The sequence below is a fragment of the Hyla sarda genome, chromosome 3 (genome assembly GCF_029499605.1).
Source record: "Hyla sarda isolate aHylSar1 chromosome 3, aHylSar1.hap1, whole genome shotgun sequence".
Lineage (NCBI taxonomy): Eukaryota > Metazoa > Chordata > Amphibia > Anura > Hylidae > Hyla > Hyla sarda.
This window is the reverse complement of record NC_079191.1, coordinates 170001-193850: the sequence shown is the minus strand read 5'-3', so window position 1 is coordinate 193850 and position 23850 is coordinate 170001. Positions and strand designations below refer to the sequence as shown.

At 43.7% G+C, this 23850-nt stretch overlaps 2 protein-coding genes across 4 annotated transcripts in view; one reads left to right on the top strand and one right to left on the bottom strand.

Annotated features, from left to right (window-relative positions):
* Positions 1 to 12120, top strand: part of ADGRF3 (adhesion G protein-coupled receptor F3) — a 74875-nt gene extending 62755 nt beyond the window's left edge. The window contains exons 10-16 of the mRNA XM_056562928.1: positions 1603 to 1796; positions 4528 to 4719; positions 6660 to 7752; positions 7843 to 8045; positions 10564 to 10605; positions 10698 to 10784; positions 11892 to 12120. Of these exons, the coding sequence (XP_056418903.1) occupies positions 1603 to 1796; positions 4528 to 4719; positions 6660 to 7752; positions 7843 to 8045; positions 10564 to 10605; positions 10698 to 10784; positions 11892 to 11948 (1868 nt within the window). The 3' untranslated portion in view covers positions 11949 to 12120. The remainder of the gene's footprint in view (positions 1 to 1602; positions 1797 to 4527; positions 4720 to 6659; positions 7753 to 7842; positions 8046 to 10563; positions 10606 to 10697; positions 10785 to 11891) is intronic.
* A 3893-nt stretch (positions 12121 to 16013) lies between these two features.
* The window catches only part of HADHB (hydroxyacyl-CoA dehydrogenase trifunctional multienzyme complex subunit beta), a 28817-nt gene continuing 20980 nt past the window's right edge, over positions 16014 to 23850 (bottom strand). The window contains exons 15-17 of one of the 3 annotated variants that reach the window (XM_056563670.1): positions 21395 to 21469; positions 20225 to 20389; positions 16014 to 16431 (exon numbers count right to left, since the gene is read on the bottom strand). In XM_056563670.1, coding sequence (XP_056419645.1) covers positions 16396 to 16431; positions 20225 to 20389; positions 21395 to 21469 — 276 coding nt within the window. In that variant the 3' untranslated portion in view covers positions 16014 to 16395. The remainder of the gene's footprint in view (positions 16432 to 20224; positions 20390 to 21394; positions 21470 to 23850) is intronic. The other 2 variants (XM_056563671.1, XM_056563672.1) reach the window with 2 other exon arrangements.

Here is a 23850-nt window from a genome sequence, read left to right as displayed (position 1 = left end):
CTACGGCTGTCCGGGCATGCTGGGAGTTGTAGTTTTGCAACAGCTGGAGGCACACTGGCTGGGAAACACTATCTTACAGATATAATCAGTTCAATGTCTATTAGATTCTGAGCTTCACCTTCTGTTGCTTGTTTCCTCTCGCCATACTTTATACTGCAGCACTTCTTGACAACCTTCCATGAATAGAGAGAACCCTTTCCTTTCAATTTAAAGGGGTATTCCAGTTAAAAAAAAAAAAACTTTTTTTAAATATTTTTTTTTTCATATGAACTGACTCCAGAAAGTTAAGCAGATTTGTAAATTACTTCTATTAAGAAAAAATCTTAATCCTTCCATTACTTATCAGCTGCTGAAGTTGAGTTGCTCTTTTCTGTCTGACCACAGTGCTCTCTGCTGACACTTCTGTCCATGCCAGGAACTGTCCAGAGTAGGATAGGTTTTCTATGAGGATTTGCTCCTACTCTGGACAGTTCCTGAGACAGACAGAGGTGGCAGCAGAGAGCACTGTGGTCAGACAGAAAAGAACAACTCCACTTCAGCAGCTGATAAGCACTGGAAGGATTAAGATGTTTTAATATAATGCTGTCCATGTCAGGAACTGTCCAGAGCAGGAGAGGTTTTCTATGAGGATTTGCTCCTACTCTGGACAGTTCCTGAGACAGACAGACAGGTGTCAGCAGAGAGCACTGTTTTCAGACAGAAAAGAACAACTCCTCTTCAGCAGCTGATAAGTACTGTAAGGATTAAGATTATTTTTTTTTTATATATAATATTTTCCATGTCAGGAACTGTCCGGAGCAGGATAGGTTTGCTATGGGGATTTGCTCCTACTGTGGACAGTTCTTGAGACAGACAGAGGTGGCAGCAGAGAGCACTGTGGTCAGACAGAAAAGAACAACTCCACTTCAGCAGCTGATAAGCACTGGAAGGATTAAGATGTTTTAATATAATACTGTCCATGTCAGGAACTGTCCAGAGCAGGAGAGGTTTGCTATGGGGATTTGCTCCTACTCTGGACAGTTCCTGATACAGACAGAGGTGGCAGCAGAGAGCACTGTGGTCAGACAGAAAAGAACAACTCCACTTCAGCAGCTGATAAGCACTGGAAGGATTAAGATGTTTTAATATAATACTGTCCATGTCAGGAACTGTCCAGAGCAGGAGAGGTTTGCTATGGGGATTTGCTCCTACTGTGGACAGTTCTTGAGACAGACAGACAGGTGTCAGCAGAGAGCACTGTTTTCAGACAGAAAAGAACAACTCCTCTTCAGCAGCTGATAAGTAATGTAAGGATTAAGATTTTTTAATATAATATTTTCCATGTCAGGAACTGTCTGAAGCAGGAGAGGTTTGCTATGGGGATTTTCTCCTACTGTGGACAGTTCTTGAGACAGACAGAGGTGGCAGCAGAGAGCACTGTGGTCAGACAGAAAAGAACAACTCAACTTCAGAAGCTGATAAGTAATGAAAGGATTGAGATTTTTTAATAGAAGTAATTTACAAATCTGTTTAACTTTCTGGAGCCAGTTGATATGAAAAAAAAAATGTTTTTACCTGGAATACCCCTTTAAACCTCATGTATCTTGTGGATTTTCTATCCAGACACAGACCGGCTGTGCACCGAGGACGGGGACGATAGATGGAAGGGGACCAAAGCCGGATATGACGCTGAAATCCCCTGTGACAGCGATAAAAGGGGAAGAATTACCAGAAGCTGCTCTATGAGTGGTGAGTGGGCGGCACCACAAGCCTCATGTATGGACGTCAGGCTGCTGGCCCTTCTGGAGCAGGCTCAGGTAATCCCAAAACATATGTCCCTCACCACACAGATCATGAGACCGGGACCAAGATGATTTCAAATATGTAACAATATCCCCCCCCCCCAACATATTTCACCGCCCCACAGGTGGCGTCATCAGGGGAAATGATTGTACATGAGTCACATTGTATATTGTTGCAAACATTATAATTAGAGATGAGCGAATCGAATCTGAAGAACTCGAATTTGTTCCGAATTTCATGAAAAATTCGACTCGGACCAAATCCGAACTTCGACTCGATTCTAAATAACGAATTTCTTCATTAGCGACTCCCCTGCGATCGTCCTGTGTAATGTATAGAGGCGAGCGGCTTTCTCCTGCGCTCGCAACTCTGCAATAGATAGGACGATCGCATCGGGTGTCAGAAGTAACACTCACTGCGATCTGTCTATTTATGCAGGTACTACAACTCCCAGCATGGAGCAGAGGCACTCCGGTGAAAAACTTTTTTTTTTTCTTTTTTTTTTTTTAACTGGTGCCAGAAAGTTAAACAGATTTATAAATCACTTCTATTAAAAAATCTTAATCCTTCCAGTTCTTATTAACTGCTGAATACTATAGAAGAAATTATTTTCTTTTTGGAACACAGTGCTCTCTGCTGACATCTCTGTTCCTTTTAAGAACTGTCCAGAGTAGGAGAAAATCCCCATAGAAAACATATGCTGCTCTGGACAGTTCCTAAAATGGACCGAGGTGTCAGCAGAGAGCACTGTGGTCATGATGTCAGCAGAGAGCGCTGTGTTCCAAAAATAAAAAGAATTTCCTCTGTAGTATTCAGCAGCTAATAAGTATTGGAAGGATTAAGATTTTTTGATAGAAGTAATTTACAAATCTGTTAAACTTTCTGGCACCAGTTGATTAAAAAAAAAAAAAGTTTTCCATCGGAGTACCCCTTTAACCCCTTAACGACGCAGGACGTATATTTACGTCCTGCGCCGGCTCCCGCGATATGAAGCGGGATCGCGCCGCGATCCCGCATCATATCGCGTCGGTCCCGGCGCTAATCAACGGCCGGGACCCGCGGCTAATACCACACATCGCCGATCGCGGCGATGTGCGGTATTAACCCTTTAGAAGCGGCGGTCAAAGCTGACCGCCGCTTCTAAAGTGAAAGTGAAAGTGACCCGGCTGCTCAGTCGGGCTGTTCGGGACCGCCGCGGTGAAATCGCGGCGTCCCGAACAGCTGATCGGACACCGGGAGGGCTCTTACCTGCCTCCCCGGTGTCCGATCGACGAATGACTGCTCCATGCCTGAGATCCAGGCAGGAGCAATCAAGCGCCGATAATGCTGATCACAGGCGTGTTAATGCACGCCAGTGATCAGCATTAGAGATCAGTGTGTGCAGTGTTATAGGTCCCTATGGGAGAGATCAGTGTGTGCAGTGTTATAGGTCTCTATGGGAGAGATCAGTGTGTGCAGTGTTATAGGTCTCTATGGGAGAGATCAGTGTGTGCAGTGTTATAGGTCTCTATGGGAGAGATCAGTGTGTGCAGTGTTATAGGTCCCTATGGGACCTATAACACTGCAAAAAAAATGTAAAAAAAAAGTGTTAATAAAGGTCATTTAACCCCTTCCCTAATAAAAGTTTGAATCACCCCCCTTTTCCCATAAAAAAAATAAAACAGTGTAAAAAAAATAAAAAATAAACATATGTGGTATCGCCGCGTGCGTAAATGTCCGAACTATAAAAATATATCATTAATTAAGCCGTACGGTCAATGGCGTACGCGCAAAAAAATTCCAAAGTCCAAAAAAGCGTATTTTGGTCACTTTTTATATCATTAAAAAATGAATAAAAAGTGATCAAAAAGTCCGATCAAAACAAAAATCATACCGATAAAAACTTCAGATCACGGCGCAAAAAATGAGCCCTCATACCACCCCATACGTGGAAAAATAAAAAAGTTATAGGGGTCAGAAGATGACATTTTTAAACGTATAAATTTTCCTGCATGTAGTTATGATTTTTTCCAGAAGTGCGACAAAATCAAACCTATATAAGTAGGGTATCATTTTAACCGTATGGACCTACAGAATAATGATAAGGTGTAATTTTTACCGAAATATGCACTGCGTAGAAACGAAAGCCCCCAAAAGTTACAAAATGGCGTTTTTTTTTCGATTTTGTCGCACAATGATTTTTTTTTCCGTTTCGCCGTGCATTTTTGGGTAAAATGACTAATGTCACTGCAAAGTAGAATTGGCGACGCAAAAAATAAGCCATAATATGGATTTTTAGGTGGAAAATTGAAAGGGTTATGATTTTTAAAAGGTAAGGAGGAAAAAACGAAAGTGCAAAAACGGAAAAACCCTGAGTCCTTAAGGGGTTAAGGACAGATCACAGCAGGTGTCACTCCTGACACCCGATGCGATCGTCCTAACTAGATGCGAGAAAGCCTCTATACATTGTACAGGACGATCGCAGCAGGTGTCAGGAGTGACACCCGGGGTGATCTGTCTATTAGCACTGGAACAGTCTGCTCCATGCTGGGAGTAGTAGTGCTACCAAAAAAAAAAAAATAGAGAAAAAAAGTTAAACACACATACACTTTATTAAACACAGTATTAAAATACATTACTAATAAAAATTCACCAAGAATTTATTCGGATCGAATTGTGTTTATTTATTCGGCGAATCGTCCGAATCGAATTTTTCAAACATTTTCCCATCTCTAATTATAATGTCTGATAAAATTCTCCCATCAGAGGCTCGTCGGTGGATTGGGAACACCGGGGTCAGATATTCCACAGATGATGGAGCGTTTAAGGAACTACACGGTGCCGAGCCGGAACCACATCAGCGATCCTGGAGATATCATCACGGTGGTGGAAACCATAACGCTGCTCTCCACGGCGGCCGAAGAGAACAATATGCAGATCTACACTGCTACCATGTCGGTAAGGTTGTCATCAGGACTGCTTCCTATAGAGCTGAATTAAAGGGGTACTCCGCACCTAGACATCTTATCCCCGTTCGCAGGGTTCCTGCCACTTGGAACCCCCGCAATCTTGGCTGCGGCACCCCAGACATCCGGTGCACGGAGCAAACTTCACTCCGTACCGGATGACTGGTGATGCGGAGGCTTGTGTCATCACAGCCACGCCCTCTAAATGCAAGTCTATGGGAGGGGGCCTGGAAAGGGTTATAGGAAAGGGTATGAATACTTATGTCACATGTTATAGTAAAGGGTATGAATACTTATATCACGTGTTATAGTAAAGGGTATGAATACTTATGTCAGGTGTTATAGTAGAGGGTATGAATACTTATGTCACATGTTATAGTAAAGGGTATGAATACTTATGTCACATGTTATAGTAAAGGGTATGAATACTTATGTCACGTGTTATAGTAAAGGGTATGAATACTTATGTTACATGTTATAGTAAAGGGTATGAATACTTATGTCACATGTTATAGTAAAGGGTATGAATACTTATGTCACGTGTTATAGTAAAGGGTATGAATACTTATGTCACATGTTATAGTAAAGGGTATGAATACTTATGTCATGTGTTATAGTAAAGGGTATGAATACTTATGTCACATGTTATAGTAAGGGTATGAATACTTATGTCACATGTTATTGTAAAGGGTGTGAATACTTATGTCACATTATAGTACAGGGTATGAATACTTATGTCACATGTTATAGTAAATGGTGTGAATACTTATGTTACATGTTATAGTAAAGGGTATGAATACTTATGTCACATGTTATAGTAAAGGGTATGAATACTTATGTCACATGTTATAGTAAAGGGTATGAATACTTACGTCACGTGTTATAGTAAAGGGTCTGAATACTTATGTCACATGTTATTGTAAAGGGTGTGAATACTTATGTCACATTATAGTACAGGGTATGAATACTTATGTCACATGTTATAGTAAATGGTGTGAATACTTATGTTACATGTTATAGTAAAGGGTATGAATACTTATGTCACATGTTATAGTAAAGGGTATGAATACTTATGTCACATTATAGTACACGGTATGAATACTTATGTCACATGTTATAGTAAAGGGTATGAATACTTATGTCTCATGTTATAGTAAAGAGTATGAATACTTATGTCACATGTTATAGTAAAGGGTATGAATACTTATGTCACATGTTATAGTAAAGGGTCTGAATACTTATGTCACATGTTATAGTAAAGGGTATGAATACTTATGTTACATGTTATAGTAAAGGGTATGAATACTTATGTTACATGTTATAGTAAAGGGTATGAATACTTATGTTACATGTTATAGTAAAGGGTATGAATACTTATGTCATATGTTATAGTAAAGGGTATGAATACTTATGTTACATGTTATAGTAAAGGGTATGAATACTTATGTCTCATGTTATAGTAAAGAGTATGAATACTTATGTCACATGTTATAGTAAAGGGTATGAATACTTATGTCACATGTTATAGTAAAGGGTCTGAATACTTATGTCACATGTTATAGTAAAGGGTATGAATACTTATGTTACATGTTATAGTAAAGGGTATGAATACTTATGTTACATGTTATAGTAAAGGGTATGAATACTTATGTTACATGTTATAGTAAAGGGTATGAATACTTATGTTACATGTTATAGTAAAGGGTATGAATACTTATGTTACATGTTATAGTAAAGGGTATGAATACTTATGTTACATGTTATAGTAAAGGGTATGAATACTTATGTCATATGTTATAGTAAAGGGTCTGAATACTTATGTCACATGTTATAGTAAAACTTTACTAGGTGATTTGTAGGGGATTTGGGCGGGGCTATCTCCTCGATGAAGTTTTTGGATTTCCTCCATTGAATGTTTCTCCCTCTCTGTAGGATCTCCTCACCGTTTCCAGTCGGCTGCTTCATTTCCCTATGAGATTCTTCTGGACTCCGGCCCTTATAAGACGACCGTTCCTTGGCTCCATGTTCCTGAAGTCAGTTGAAAACATTTCCAAACTTTATGAACCGGATTCAGCGTCCTTCATGTTCTTCAGGCCTAATGTCCAAATGAACATGGTGGTCCTGAGCCCCTTGGTGTGGACCGACTACTCCAAATCCTTCAACACAACCCCCACCGTTTCAGTGGTCATAAAAGGTGTTGACATGAGCTCCGGTGGTAACGTTACCACGGTAACCATTCTCCTGAGGAACCTCAGTAAGATTCTCCCGGTGAATTTTGGAGAAAGTGTGAAAGGTCACGGCCACAGAATAGCAAGTTACGTCATCGCCAACACCATTAGGACCGGGAACCAGAGCAGGAGAGAAGCGGATTTAGATATGGTGTTTCTTCGTAGGAAGGAACCCAACAGGACTGATGACGCTACTGCCCAATGTGTCTTTTGGGATGATGACCTCTTTGAGGGAAGTGGAGGCTGGTCAACAGAAGGATGCCGGACAACTCTGGTAAATGGCAGTGTGGTGTGCCGGTATAGACGCGTGGCGGCCTTCTCGGTCTTGATGTCTCGTGGTGTTTTCGAGGACGATGTTTTGGAGCCCGTCAGCCAGGCTGGGGCCTTTTTGTCCATCTTGTGTCTACTCATCTGTCTCGTAGTCTACTTCGCAGAGTGGAAGTTTGTGGTGAAGGATGACGTCACCTTCTATCGGCAAATTTCCTTGATCAACATTTGCGTGTCTATGTTTATTGCGGACGCTTGGTTCTTAGGGTCAACCTTCATACGAGACAGCACTCATGCCAACAAGTTGTGCGTCTCGGCGGCCTTCTTCCAGCACTACTTCTATCTGGCCATGTTGTCCTGGATGATGATCCAGGGGCTCATCCTCCTCTACGAGCTTGTCTTTTCCTCCTACCATCTCATCAGAGTTGCCGTGATTTCGGCCATGGTCGGGATCGGCTATGTCTGTCCGCTCGTTGTCGCCAGCGCGACTATCGGTATTGACTATCCCAAGGAAGGCTACATTACGGAAGGTGACTGCTTCCTGAACCAAGAAGACGGAGCGGTGTTTGCCTTTTCTGGGCCAGTTCTCCTCATTGTTGTCCTAAACTCCTTCCCGATAGGCGCCATGGCCTGGAACGTATTCCAACCACCTAGTGTCGAAGAGCCACCGGAGGAAGAGGACAACACTAAATTTTGGGTGTCCAGAGGACTCACCCTTCTAACAACTGTATTTGGCATAATAATGTTTCTGGAGTCAGCAGTGCTGATCGATGGGGACCACGAGGACTTTTATACTGCACTTGAGATCATCAACTCCTTCCAGGTAAGGTTGGTAGAATCCGGAATTTCGTTCCATGCTGTTTTGTCCTAGAGTATTGGAACGTTTGTGTATATATATATATATAATTTCACAACCGCCACCACGAATCCCGGTCAACAATGACCATAAAAATGACACTGGTGCCTTGGGTCCCGGATACAACTGCTATCGCTGCGTCCCCTTTAGTTACACCCCAACTCTACGTTATATAATGCCATTCTGAGGAACTGAGGTTTAAAGGGGTACTCCGGCCCCAAGACATCTTATCCCCTATCCAAATGATAGGGGATAAGATGTCTGATCGCGGGGGTCCTGCCGCTGGGGCCCCCGGAATCTAGCATGCAGCACCCACCTGTAAGCACTGCAGGAAGCGCTGGAGGCTCGTGACGTCGCAACTCTGCCCCCGTGTGACGTCACGCCCCGCCCCCTCAATGCAAGTCTATGGGAGGGGGCGTGGTGGACGCCACGCCCCCTCCCATAGACTTGCATTGAGGGGGCGGGCGTGACGTCACACGGGGCGGAGCCTTGACGTCCCGATACTCCGTCCCTGTGGTCGGTAGGCATAACACAGAGCCTCCAGCGCTTCCTGCAGTGCTTACAGGTGGGTGCTGCATGCTAGATTGCGGGGGTCCCATGCGGCGGGACCCCCGTGATCAGACATCTTATCCCCTATCCCTTGGATAGGGGATAAGATGTCTTGGGGCCGGAGTACCCCTTTAAAGGGGTACTCCACTGGCCAGCGTTCGGATTGTTTAGTTCCGAAAGCTGTGCACGCGCATCAGGGGTCGGCCCCGCCCCCTCGATGCAAGTCTGAGTCCATAGACTTGCAATGAGGGGGCGTGGCCTACCCCCGCAGCGCGCGCACAGCGTTTGGAACTAAATGTTCTGAACACAGGCCAGTGGAGTACCCCTTTATAGAAGCACCCTGAAAATGAGTGCTTCATAGACTATTATTACATAATAATGTAAAGGTTCTAGTGTATGCCTTGTGCTTACCCGATTTTTGCTGATGCATGCATGGGATATAAATGGATATAAATCCTTCATTGAACATGTGATGTAAAGCGGCCTAAATTTCCTATGACTTCTCTGACTTTAAGTGGGGGTTCTGAGCACTGCACCTGGCCATCTAATTAGGCTGCCGGAGGTCTCCCAGGTGAACTGAATAGACCAGTGTTTCCCGACCAGGGTGCCTCTAGTTGTTGCATAACTACAACTCCCAGCATGCCGAGAGTTGTAGTTTTACGGTACAGCCGGAGGCACCCTGGTTGGGACACACTGGATTTGGCTCATAAGTGGGTTGGTGTAAGTTCACATTATGTGCTGTTTTGATGAGTTTTCTTATTCAAGGAGTATTTATAGAGAAATAATGTCACAAGGAGAAAGTGATGTGACCTATAATCACAAGCGAGGTGTTTTAGGAAAAGATCAACATTTCTGCCACGATGTTGGATAAATCACAGTAACAACCCCCCCCCCCCCCCCCCCCCGAAAAAACATAATGCGTGAACACTGCCTAAGGGGAGGTGTATAACTACTATATATAGTCTGATCCCATAGAGATAGCAGCAGTATACAGATAGAGCTAGAGGGGAGGTGTATAACTACTATATATCTTGATCCCATAGAGACAGCAGCAGTATACAGATAGAGTTGGAGGAGAGGGGTATAACTACTATATATCCTGATCCCATACACAGCAGCAGTATACAGATAGAGCTGGAGGGGAGGGGTATAACTACTATATATACTGATCCCATAGAGACAGTTGCAGTATACAGATAGAGCTGGAGGGGAGGTGTATAACTACTATATATCCTGATCCCATAGACAGCAGCAGTATACAGATAGAGCTGGAGGGGTGTATAACTACTATATATCCTGATCCCATAGACAGCAGCAGTATTCAGATAGAGCTGGAGGGGTGTATAACGACTATATATCTTGCTCCCATAGAGACAGTTGCAGTATACAGATAGAGCTGGAGGGGAGGGGTATAACTACTATATATCCTGATCCCATAGAGATAGCAGCAGTATACAGATAGAGCTGGAGGGGAGGGGTATAACTACTATATATCTTGATCCCATAGAGACAGCAGCAGTATACAGATAGAGTTGGAGGAGAGGGGTATAACTACTATATATACTGATCCCATAGAGACAGTTGCAGTATACAGATAGAGCTGGAGGGGAGGTGTATAACTACTATATATACTGATCCCATAGAGACAGCAGCAGTATACAGATAGAGCTGGAGGGGTGTATAACTACTATATATCCTGATCCCATAGACAGCAGCAGTATACAGATAGAGCTGGAGGGGTGTATAACGACTATATATCTTGCTCCCATAGAGACAGTTGCAGTATACAGATAGAGCTGGAGGGGTATAACTACTATATATCCTGATATCCTAACAGCCAATGACTGTCCAGGCATGCTGGAGTCTAATAGTTGGAAAGTATCCAGGACATCACCATTCAGGTTTCTCCATCTGACATCCTGTCTTCCTTCTTCAGGGGGTGATTATCCTGATCATCGGACTTCTCCTGGACAGAAGGGTAAGTGGAGAAATGTTGTCCAGATCGATAGTTGAAAACCGCCTTTGCGCCGGTGAATCTTGGGATATTCATCGTCTCGTTTTTTGTTCCAGATTCGGGAGGCCCTGGGGAAGGTCATCCTAAAGTTTCTGGCTCTGTTCTCGTTCCTGAAGTGCTGCCCATGTAACTCGTACAACGTGGTGAGGAGAACGATCGACTATTATTGAAGGGAATTAATGGAACAGGGGGCGCTCACAGCAGCTATTTAACTCTTATTTTTCTACCTACGGGGCAATTTTTGCCACCAATTGTACTTTGTAATGTCACCTTTTATTTTAATGGAACTTGAGTCCTATATAAAGACATTAACAACAGTAAACGTCTCTGGGGGGCATCAGTGAGTCGGAGCCCCTTCTGATAAACCGAAAGAGCCCCGGACAACATGGCAGGACGACTGCAGATCTGAAAACAATCTGGCACCCTGTTCACCTATACGGGGTTATAGTGCGGGTAAACAGCTTTACAAAGAGGGGTCACTTACTTAACTTGGTTCAGTTCTGGCACTGTAATCTTCAGCTGCATTGCACTCTAGCGCACATTGGAGACGGGAAGCCGGCTCACCCAGCTCCCCTGCCTCCTCCATATTTTCCCTGCGGTTCCCCTCCATCATTAATATGCTAACAAAAGTCGCGGGTGAGTGCTCTGCTCTCTGTGCACTCACCCGCCTGCAGCATTCATTAGAATATTAATGACGGGGCGGGCCGCAGGGAGAATATGGAGGAGGCAGGGGAGCTGAGTCAGCCGGCTCCCCGCCTCAAATGCTAAAGCGCATTGCATATACTAAACGGGTTAAAGTAAGTGACCCTCTTTGTAAAGCTGTTCATCCGTAGTGATGATTTGCTTTGCCCATTTTCGAATTCGCCATATTTTGCGAATATATAGCCGAATATTCGTCTTATATTCGCGAATTTCGCATATTTGTTATATTCGCATATTCGAGGAAGAAAACAGTGAGGGGGTGGGCAACTTTACTATTGGTTGTTAGAGATGTTGTTGATAACCTCTGACAAGTCTATTTGCATCATTCTAATTGGCCCACAAGTGAAAAGAAGGAATATGCGCATATGCCGAAAAAAAGTGAATATTTGTCATTTCGAATATATTCGCGGTAAAAATTCGAAATGCGAATATTCGCGCCCAACACTATTCATCCGCACTAAAACCAGCATATTGGGATTAGAGGGGGTGAACAGGGTGTCAGATTCTCTTGAATAAAATCCCATATTCCATTCTTTCTATTGTTCTAGGAGCAGAACCCCGAACTGGAAGCCCCCGAGACGTACAGACAGATGGAGGACAGCTAATACCACGAGAGACCAGCCACGTCCCGAAGAAGATACATAACACTGTATTATGGCAATCTACTGTGAAGATTTAAACTACCTGTAGGGGGCGATCTCATACTCTGCAGAACGTCGTCTATATACCCCTCCAAACTGAGGCGGGAATACTCAATCTCTGACCCATTTTCTCCAATACCATCCTACTCCCTCTCTGTTCTTAAAGGGGTACTCCGTGGCCAATGTTTGGAACAATCTGTTACGAACGCTGGAGCCGGCAGCTCGTGACGTCATAGCCCCGCCCCCTCAATGCAAGTCTATGGGAGGGGGCGTGACGGCTGTCACGCCCCCTCCCATAGACTTGCATTGAGGGGGCAGGGAGTGACATCATGAGGGGGCGGGGTTATGACATCACGAGCTCCCGGCGCCGTTTCCATTGTTCGGAACAGTTTGTTCCAAACGCTGAGCAGCGGAGTACCCCTTTAATCTTTCCAAAGAGGTGACCAATAATGAATTCAACTAATATTCCCGGTAATCCCCCCCCCATGTTACATACAGTATAGGGCGGTCTAAAGTCCTCAGTGACCCCCGGGGTCTCAGACACGTGCGGGTCGGTCTCTTTTCTATACTGGGGAACATTCTCTATAATTGTTGTTTTATTTATTGTTTTGATATTTGGCCACTTTTTATACGGTACAGCAGGGTAAGTTATTTTCTATATCCATTATTATCTTGTGTATTTTTTACTGTATACTGTAGAGTCTTTATTTGGTAGACTATGCTATTCGGGGTTTGTATTGGACTTTGCCTTTTCGCTGGCGCTCGTCAGCTCGGAATGTAACGAATTTAGAATCTTTAATAAAATATAAATAATTCTATATAAAAAATAAATAAAAATAAATAAATGCCTGGAAGAATGGTCCGACTAGATGGGTGAAAAGGTTCATTCTATGTTTCTTACACTAATCCTCATTCAGAGCCTCCGTCGCTGTAGGACCCCTAGAGGGCGCCTTTAGATGTGCCTCCTCGGAACGGCAAAGAGCAGACACACTGCTGCAATGTGCGAATTGCCACGCATGCGCAGTGTACTCGCACACATCGCCACCACTCCCCCTGCCCCCTGAGCTAGGCCGAGAGCAGCAGCGATGTGCGAGTATACTGCGCGTGCGTACGGCGGCTCGCACATCTCAGTGTGTCTGCTCGTAGCGGCGTATTGCCTCTCCAAGCAGGCACATCTAAAGGCACCCTGACATGGTCCTCTGGTGGCGTATCCGCAGCGTAAAATACACTGTGGATCCCCTCATCTGAACATACCCTAAGACTGCACTCACAGAGGGTGGGATCCTCTGTCAATCCGTCACTGTCCCCCCCTAGGCTTAAACAGAGCGCCTCCAAGCTGCTTAGGGGTCAGTACTGCCAAAGCCCTTGGCCATCATCTGAGCCCCCCCAATATTCTGGACCTGTTATAAGTTCCATTGGATTGCAGAACTCTGAAGGTCTACCATTCCCTGCCGGACCTTGGCTTCCTTCTTCTTTATGACTGAACTCCCCGATAACGGTCCAGACCTCGTCCTCTGTCTACAGTCTCGGGGGCTACACATTGGTGTCTTCAGGCGTTCGTCCATCATGCCACGGGGAATGGTGAAGAGTCCAGAAGTAAAGACCTCTATATTTCCTGTGGGAAAGCCAATGCTAACGTTCAAGGGGTCCTCAGCCTTGAACGGCAGTCACGCCCCTCCCATAGGCTTGCATTGAGGGGGTGTGGCTGTGACATCACAAGTGGGGCGGGGCCATGACGTCACGAGCCTCCGGCGCTGAACCAGACGCCCTAAATGAACGTCGGGTGCAGTAAGGAGATGTCTAAGGGCGGAGTACCCTTTTAAGGTGAAGAGTTCAATCCCTGAGAGGGGTTTACACTATGGAATTTCTGAGCGGAATCCCATCTACGTGGACTGGTCCTAGCGCCAATTCAGTCGGCGTTGGCCGCCATAAAATCTCCTCCAGGAATATTTCTAGGAGGAGTATGAACCCGCACTTAGACGCCACTCACTGGTTTAGCTCAAAGCCAAATCTGGTAGCAACTCAGGTGGCCCCCACTTTGTCTTTATTGGCCCAGTATCAGGCCTCATAACTCACTGTTAAAAGGGGTATCTCCACCTCAGACGCTCCCCTTTATCTTCCACACGGCTGCCCCCTGCATGTGCCAGAATGTGGAGCAGGACACCTGTTACAGTTCAGGCAAACGTCATTTTGGGGATGCCAGCCTGCTGCTGCTTGCCTGAACATGCGCGATACCGCTGCTGATCACCAGTTAGTGTATCGGCATCGCTAGTGTATGTCCGTGTCAGGTGTTTAGGAGGCCCACCGCTTGCAGTAACCACGTCCTGTAGCGGTCACACTGAAGTCTATGGGGCAGGAGTGGAAGGGGTTGGGAGTTACCGGGCATGCGTCAGAAGGTGCGCTCCCCAGAAGATGGCCATATGCCACCGGAACAGTAGTGTCTCTTTGTGAAAGATAAAAACGGAAAGCTCGGAGCACAAGAACCGGAGAGACAACTGCATTATAATACAGCCCTGATGTCACCTGACATGATGGAGGCCAAAGTCTACATCTGTGGCATCTGCGTAAGAGCTCCACCACTGGACTATTGATGTCAATTGTTACTAGACAATTATTTATTCATTTTGTTGAGTACTATTTTGTCCCCTGATGAACTCCATTATAAAAACATGGATGAAATGCGTCGGAATGTCTTCTTGATACGTGAACAGGAATCAGTGGGACCACTTACTGCAGGGTCCATATACAGCTTAAAATCTATTCTAGACTCCGCAGTACATGGGATGATATTTCGTGGCACCCTTTCCAAACTACCATGAGGTTTATTTTACATTGGCCCTCATCTACTGATGGTAACCCGACTATTTGTGCGATCAAATTTGTGTCGACACTTTGTGCGACAATATCCCGTCACGAAATACCATCACTGTTTTTTTTTTTTTTTTTAAACTCTACAAAATGGGTGTGGTTAAAATAAAAAGGGGCGTGTTCCCGAAAAAAAAAAGAAAAAAAAAAAAATAATAAAATCACTCCGAGTAGGATGGAAAACTCACTGGAAAACGAGGGAATTTTGTTTCACCAAAACCCGATACCTCTGAGCTGTCGGAAAATGACTGAAAACCAAGTGAATCCTGAGAAGGATTTTTTTTCCCCTCTTTTTTAAATTCCAATCATTTTATTTATTTATTTTTTTAATCATTGGTATGTTGGGTTAGAGTTCCTTTTTTGTAATTTTTTTTTAGCCAAATGTTTTTAATCGATACTTAACATTTAAGTAAATGAAGTGAAATGAATACCCCTTTAAAGGGGTTGTGCGCTGCCCTGCCTTTCGGAGCTCCGCTCGCAGCGTCCGGAAGTTCATTACTCCGAACGCTGTGTGCGGGCTTCCGTGTTCGCGGCCGCCCCCTCGTGACGTCACGCCCGCCCCCTCAACCAAAGTCTATGGGAAGGGGGCGTGACCGCGGTCACGCCCCCTTCCCATAGACTTTGGTTGAGGGGGCGGGCGTGACGTCACGAGGGGGCGGCCGCGAACACAGCGTTCGGAGTAATGAACTTCCGGACGCTGCAAGCGGACCTCCGAAAGGCAGGGCAGTGGACAACCCCTTTAATCTGTTCTGTGTGTTTGCCTCTCCTTGTCCTATCTTTAATTGGATGCTTCTGTCATCATCCTGGCAATACTGTTTTGTGCGACAAATTAAATTTTTATGTGGCAGATTTAAACCCTTGCGCTAAAAAAAAAAAAAAAAATACTAATAAATAAATAATAATGTGGGCGACAGATTAGCAAATTAGGGGGGGGGGGAAACGAATGAAATGAAAAAATTAAAAAAATAAAAAAAAACACTCCACAATAAACTTTCGCACTTTTCCGTCTCCCAGCCCTTGGCTTGTATTTTATTGGATTACTATTGCAGAATCCATAATCATACATTGCAATTGATTTTGATTTAGAGCAAAAAATTTACAGGGTACAACACCTCAATGTCCCATGAGATACCCCCAAGTCCAAGGCAGTAAAGTTGTGTTCAAGAAAAAGACACTTTATATGATTTTAATATTTTTTTTTAATTAATTTCTGAAACATTGCGACTTTTCCTTTTACATTCACTGCAGTGTTTTTGTTGTAGTTCTATAAGGCAACCAGAGTAATGTATGGCCTGCACGCGGCTAAGTGTTATGTTCTGGTTAAGAATTCAGGGAACCGCCATGGGCTCCAGGTTAACCCCACAAGTGGTTATAAACCACAGAAGCCAGCGGGACTTGACACGGGCTCGGTGTATAAATCGCTCACTTCCAAATTTGCAGACAAGGCAACTAAGAAAAAAATAATTATTTACAGAGCTGCAAAATGGGCAGGAGACGTGGCTGGGTATTAGTGCATCCGCGGGTGGATCAGATAGTCAGGGTCAGGTTACTGGGGATAGGCTTCTACAATCATTCCGTGGCCCTGCAAGAGGAGAAAACAATAATGAGTACCTGGCATGGTATTTTTATGGTTCAGGTCAGTAAAATTACAATGATTACCCAAATATATGGAGCTTTTATTTTACTTAAAAAAAAAAAAAAAAAATACAAAAAAAAAATTCAAAAAAAAAAATTTAAAGCGGAGAAGTGAGGACACAATGATGCCAGCACATGGAGGATGTCATGTCAGATGAAGGGCCAGACAGAGAGGACTAGGCCTACACTATAGAAGGGAACAGCCGTAGGATGCCACAGTCTAATGCAGTGTAATAGAGGTGGATACAGTCCTAGAAAAGAGTCTCCTAGGACTGTATCCACCTTTTCCAGCCCACCGGAGCACCGGAAAGCTGAACTAATTTATGCAGGAAAAGTCATCAACTGCCGAGCCGAGAAGTTCGTGACGAATCGAATTTACTGTAAGTTCGCTCATCTCTAGTAGTAATAATGTATTATTTAAAGTATGTTATTCTTAATAAAAATTATTCATAAATAAAATAATAAATATTATTGATCATAATATAATAGTTATAACAATAATTAATACTTTATTAACAATAATAATATTTTAGATCATGAATCAATTTGTAATTGCTGTCCGGGCATGCTGGGAGTTATAGTTTTGCAACAGCTGAAAGCCCCCTGCTTAGGAAACACTATTTATTTGCTTTGTAGAAAAAAAAAAATAGTAATAATGTATTATTAAAAGTATGTTATTCTTAATACAAATTATTTATAATAATAATAATAATTATTGATCCTAATATAATAGTCATAATTTATTAACAATAATAATTGTAAAGATATTTTAGATCATGAATCAATTTGTAATTATTGATGATATATAATCAATATTTATTAATTGTAATATAAAAACTAATTATTACTACTGATGATGAGGATATTATTGATCATATATTTTATTGAATAATAAACAATCATAAATTAATTATTTTTTATTATTAATTATTTTTTAATTATTATTATTTTTTAATTATTATTATTATATAAATTTATATTGATTTGTTTTGTTTGTTCTGTGTTTCCCAACCATGTACCATCAGCTTTCTCAACCATGTGCCTCCTTTGGCTGTCCGGACATGCTGGGAGTTGTAGTTTTGCAACAGCTGGAGGCACCCTGGTTGGGAAAGTCTTTTTGCTAACAAAATTATGAACAAAGTTTTCAGGACCAAAACAGCAGAGGATCTGTAGAGGCGGTGTCTGTAAATATAGAAGACGGGATGTGGAGGAGAGAGGGACAGCGCAGCCTATTTACTGCAGACGTCTACAGGGACCTACAGGAGCGGATTATATCCTACAATAGTGATTACACAGGGGCCGAGGGGACCACATGGCGGTATACACATCCCCCATGAATACACAGGGGCGGAGAGGACCACATGGCGGTATACACATCCCCCATCAATACACAGGGGCGGAGGGGACCACATGGCGGTATACACAGGGGCGGAGAGGACTACATGGCGGTATATACACATCCCCCATCAATACACAGGGGCGGAGGGGACTACATGGCGGTATATACACATCCCCCATCAATACACAGGGGCGGAGGGGACCACATTGCGGTATACACAGGGGCGGAGGGGACCACATGGCGGTATATACACATCCCCCATCAATACACAGGGGCGGAGGGGACTACATGGCGGTATATACACATCCCCCATCAATACACAGGGGCGGAGGGGACCACATTGCGGTATACACAGGGGCGGAGGGGACCACATGGCGGTATACACAGGGGCGGAGAGGACTACATGGCGGTATATACACATCCCCCATCAATACACAGGGGCGGAGGGGACCACATTGCGGTATACACAGGGGCGGAGAGGACTACATGGCGGTATATACACATCCCCCATCAATACACAGGGGCGGAGGGGACCACATTGCGGTATACACAGGGGCGGAGGGGACCACATGGCGGTATATACACATCCCCCATGAGAGGCTCCCGCTGTGATCACCTGTGTAATGGATATAACCTTAATACACACAGGGGGCGGTAGATCCCCGCCCGGGTTATATCAGGCGGTATACACATCCTCCTACAGGGACGACTACAAGCGCCAGATGATCTCACAATGTAAATAAATCGTTCCCTCCAGCTGAGCCTTACAAAATAAATCCTATAAATAAAAAAAAATGATGTCTCTGCGCAGATATACAGTCATCGCTGTCATTAACCCTTACACTGCACCACGGCAGCAAATCTACAGTTACATCAGACGGTGATTCAAAACGTTCCGCATGCAGAGCATTAAGATAGATTCCAGCTCGGCTATCAAATCCCCAGTCACATTCTAAGGCTTTTAAATGGAGACCGGCTGAGTGGCTGGGATGCTGCCTCCAACAGGTGGCAGCAGAGAGCAAATGAAATAAAAATAAAATAAAAAATAAAAAAATAAAAACAAAACTACTCAGCTCATCCTTTGCACTGCACGGCCTAGAAAGGTTCATCCACATTAAGTATTTTCCAATGCAGCAGCCTCTTTTTTTTTATGGGACTCTGCTGCACCATTCTCAATATGGAATGTCCGCTGTGGAAATGCCGGATCCCAGACTCCATCAAAAGAATGAGCATTGTTATTTTATCGGCGGAATCCGCATGAAAATGCATTGCAGTCTACGGATACGGCGCATTTCCGAGCCTGGAATATCTTGTTGGGAAGATTCCGTAGTGTAAATCGGGCCTAAGGCTGGGTTCACACTACGATTTGTAACTACGGTTCCCGTATATGGCTGGGAGGAGGGGGGCGGGACTTAATCGCGGCTAAGGATAGGGGATAAGTTGCAGATCGCGGGGGGTCCGACTGCTGGGTTCCCCTGCGATCTCCTGTACGGAGCCCCGACAGCCCGCGGGAAGGGGGTGTGTCGACCTCCGCACGAAGCGGCGACCAACACGCCCCCTCAATACAACTCTATGGCAGAGCCGAAGCGCTGCCTTCAGCAATCTCCGGCTCTGCCATAGAGATGTATTGAGGGGGCGTGTCGGCCGCCGCTTCGTGCGGGGGTCGACACCCGCTATCTGGCCGGACAGCCGGGGCCCCGTACAGAGAGATCGCAGGGGGCCCCAGCGGTCGGACCCCCCGCGATCTCAAACTTATCCCCTATCCTTAGGATAGGGGATAAGTTTTTCACCACCGGACTACCCCTTTAAAAGGGGTTATCCAGGCAAAAACCCTTTTTTATATATATATCAACTGGCTCCAGAATGTTTAACAGATTTGTAAATTACTTCTATTAAAAAATCTTAATCCTTCCAATAGTTATTAGCTTCTGAAGTTTTCTGTCTAACTGCTCAATGATGATGTCATGTCCCGGGAGCTGTGCATGATGGGAGAATATCCCCATAGGAACTGCACAGCTGGGACTGGAGTCATCAGAGAGGAGTTAGACAGAAAACAACAACTTGACTTCAGAAGCTAATAACTATTGGAAGGATTAAGATTTTTTTAATAGAAGTAATTTACAAATCTGTTAAACTTTCCGGAGCCAGTTGATTTATAAAAAGAAAAGTTTTGGCCTGGAATACCCCTTTAATAACATACTTTCAAAAATACTTTTCTACAAAACATATAAATAAATAGTGTTTCCTAAGCAGGGTGCTTTCCGCTGTTGCAAAACGACAACTCCCAGCATGCCTGGACAGCCGGAGGCTGTCCGGGCATGCTGGGAGTTGTAGTTTTGCAACATCTAGAGTTGCTAAATGCTGCTGTAAGCAATTCCTCTATTAGACGATCCGCACTGACCTGTCCTCCAGCCGCACACGCTGCCACCAGTCCGTACTGTCCTCCCTCCTTCCGCAGCCGGTGGGCGGCAGCCATGACAAGGCGACAGCCCGTAGCTCCGAACGGGTGACCCAACGACAGCGAGCCGCCCCAAGCGTTAAACTTCTCCAGGGCGGGAGCTCCAACCTGACAAGGAGACAAAAAAAAAATGCTTAAAAAGGGGTACTTTTTAAAAAGGGGTACGCCCCTTGTGCCGCCACACTCCTTCCCGTAGAGTTGCATTGAGGGGGTGTGGTGTGATGGCGCAAGGGGCGTGTCCATGACGTCACGATCTCCGGCGCTCAGATCCAGCGTTCTAAATGAACGCCGGATGCTGCACAGAGATCATGGGTGTCCCAGGGGTGGTATCCCTACGATCAGACATCTTATGCCCTAGATAAGATGTCTAGGGGCGGAGTACCCCTTTAAGTGTCTTATGTAGAGGGGGCCCGACTGTGAATGAGGGCCGACTCAGTGGTTAAGACGGGGGGACCCTGAGAGGTGATTGGCTGAGTGGGCCGCCACTGCTGCTCCTCTAGTAAGGTGGGGCCCTACATATTAACTTCTACCCCCCCTTATCGCCACGCCCCCTCCCATAGACCTGCATTGAGGGCAGGGCGTGATGTGGGAAGGGGCGGAGCCGTGATGTCACAATCCTCAGGCCCCTGCATCGCCAGTCATCAGGCACGGAGCAAAGTTCGTTTCGTACACCAGATGACAGGGGGGCTGCAGGAGAGATCGCGGGGGTCCCCAGCGGCGGGGATCAGACATCTTATCTATCCTTTGCATAGGGGATAACATGTCTAAGGGCGGAGTACCCCTTTAAGGAGAATGGTAAATTGAGCAGTAAGAGCCGAGCCCCTTACAGGAGATCATGGGAGTCCCTAGTGGTCAGACCCCCTGCGATCTGACACTTCCTATGTATAGGGGATACGTTTATGATCGTGGAGGGTCCGACTGTTGCCGAAAAACCATCTCCTGTACGGGGCCCGGCGGATAGGGGATACTCTTTCCCCCTGGGGTGACCCTTTCACGGGACACCAGATTATCAGAATTTCTTCTGGTTTACAGGGACTTTAGCGTTAGATAATAAATGTATTTTATTTATTTTATTTTTTTTGGGGGGGGGGGGGGGGGCCACGACTCCGTTACCTTTGTCTTTCGTCCCATATAATTCTGTGCAAACCAATCGGACTCCATTGCTTTGAGATTGGCGAGAATCTGACCCTGTGGAGGAGACGACGGAGATAGATTATTAGGATGTAACAATGTATACAGGTATATAAGACACGTGGAGGGATATTATTAGGTAACAATGTATACAGGTATATAAGACACGTGGAGGGATATTATTAGGGTGTAACAATGTATACAGGTATATAAGACACGTGGAGGGATATTATTAGGATATAACAATGTATACAGGTATATAAGACACGTGGAGGGATATTATTAGGATATAACAATGTATACAGGTATATAAGACACGTGGAGGGATATTATTAGGGTGTAACAATGTATACAGGTATATAAGACACGTGGAGGGATATTATTAGGGTGTAACAATGTATACAGGTATATAAGACACGTGGAGGGATATTATTAGGGTGTAACAATGTATACAGGTATATAAGACACGTGGAGGGATATTATTAGGATATAACAATGTATACAGGTATATAAGACACGTGGAGGGATATTATTAGGTAACAATGTATACAGGTATATAAGACACGTGGAGGGATATTATTAGGATGTAACAATGTATACAGGTATATAAGACACGTGGAGGGATATTATTAGGATGTAACAATGTATACAGGTATATAAGACACGTGGAGGGATATTATTAGGATGTAACAATGTATACAGGTATATAAGACACGTGGAGGGATAATAGGATGTAACAATGTATACAGGTATATAAGACACGTGGAGGGATATTATTAGGATGTAACAATGTATACAGGTATATAAGACACGTGGAGGGATATTATTAGGGTGTAACAATGTATACAGGTATATAAGACACGTGGAGGGATATTATTAGGATGTAACAATGTATACAGGTATATAAGACACGTGGAGGGATATTATTAGGATGTAACAATGTATACAGGTATATAAGACACGTGGAGGGATATTATTAGGGTGTAACAATGTATACAGGTATATAAGACACGTGGAGGGATATTATTAGGATATAACAATGTATACAGGTATATAAGACACGTGGAGGGATATTATTAGGATGTAACAATGTATACAGGTATATAAGACACGTGGAGGGATATTATTAGGATGTAACAATGTATACAGGTATATAAGACACGTGGAGGGATATTATTAGGATATAACAATGTATACAGGTATATAAGACACGTGGAGGGATATTATTAGGATGTAACAATGTATACAGGTATATAAGACACGTGGAGGGATATTATTAGGATATAACAATGTATACAGGTATATAAGACACGTGGAGGGATATTATTAGGATGTAACAATGTATACAGGTATATAAGACACGTGGAGGGATATTATTAGGATGTAACAATGTATACAGGTATATAAGACACGTGGAGGGATATTATTAGGATGTAACAATGTATACAGGTATATAAGACACGTGGAGGGATATTATTGGGATGTAACAATGTATACAGGTATATAAGACACGTGGAGGGATATTATTAGGATATAACAATGTATACAGGTATATAAGACACGTGGAGGGATATTATTAGGATGTAACAATGTATACAGGTATATAAGACACGTGGAGGGATATTATTAGGATGTAACAATGTATACAGGTATATAAGACACGTGGAGGGATATTATTAGGATGTAACAATGTATACAGGTATATAAGACACGTGGAGGGATATTATTAGGATGTAACAATGTATACAGGTATATAAGACACGTGGAGGGATATTATTAAGATGTAACAATGTATACAGGTATATAAGACACATGGAGGGATATTATTAGGATGTAACAATGTATACAGGTATATAAGACACGTGGAGGGATATTATTAAGATGTAACAATGTATACAGGTATATAAGACACGTGGAGGGATATTATTAGGGTGTAACAATGTATACAGGTATATAAGACACGTGGAGGGATATTATTAGGATGTAACAATGTATACAGGTATATAAGACACGTGGAGGGATATTATTAGGATATAACAATGTATACAGGTATATAAGACACATGGAGGGATATTATTAGGATGTAACAATGTATACAGGTATATAAGACACGTGGAGGGATATTATTAGTATGTAACAATGTATACAGGTATATAAGACACGTGGAGGGATATTATTAGGATATAACAATGTATACAGGTATATAAGACACGTGGAGGGATATTATTAGGATATAACAATGTATACAGGTATATAAGACACGTGGAGGGATATTATTAGGATGTAACAATGTATACAGGTATATAAGACACGTGGAGGGATATTATTAGGGTGTAACAATGTATACAGGTATATAAGACACATGGAGGGATATTATTAGGATATAACAATGTATACAGGTATATAAGACACGTGGAGGGATATTATTAGGATGTAAC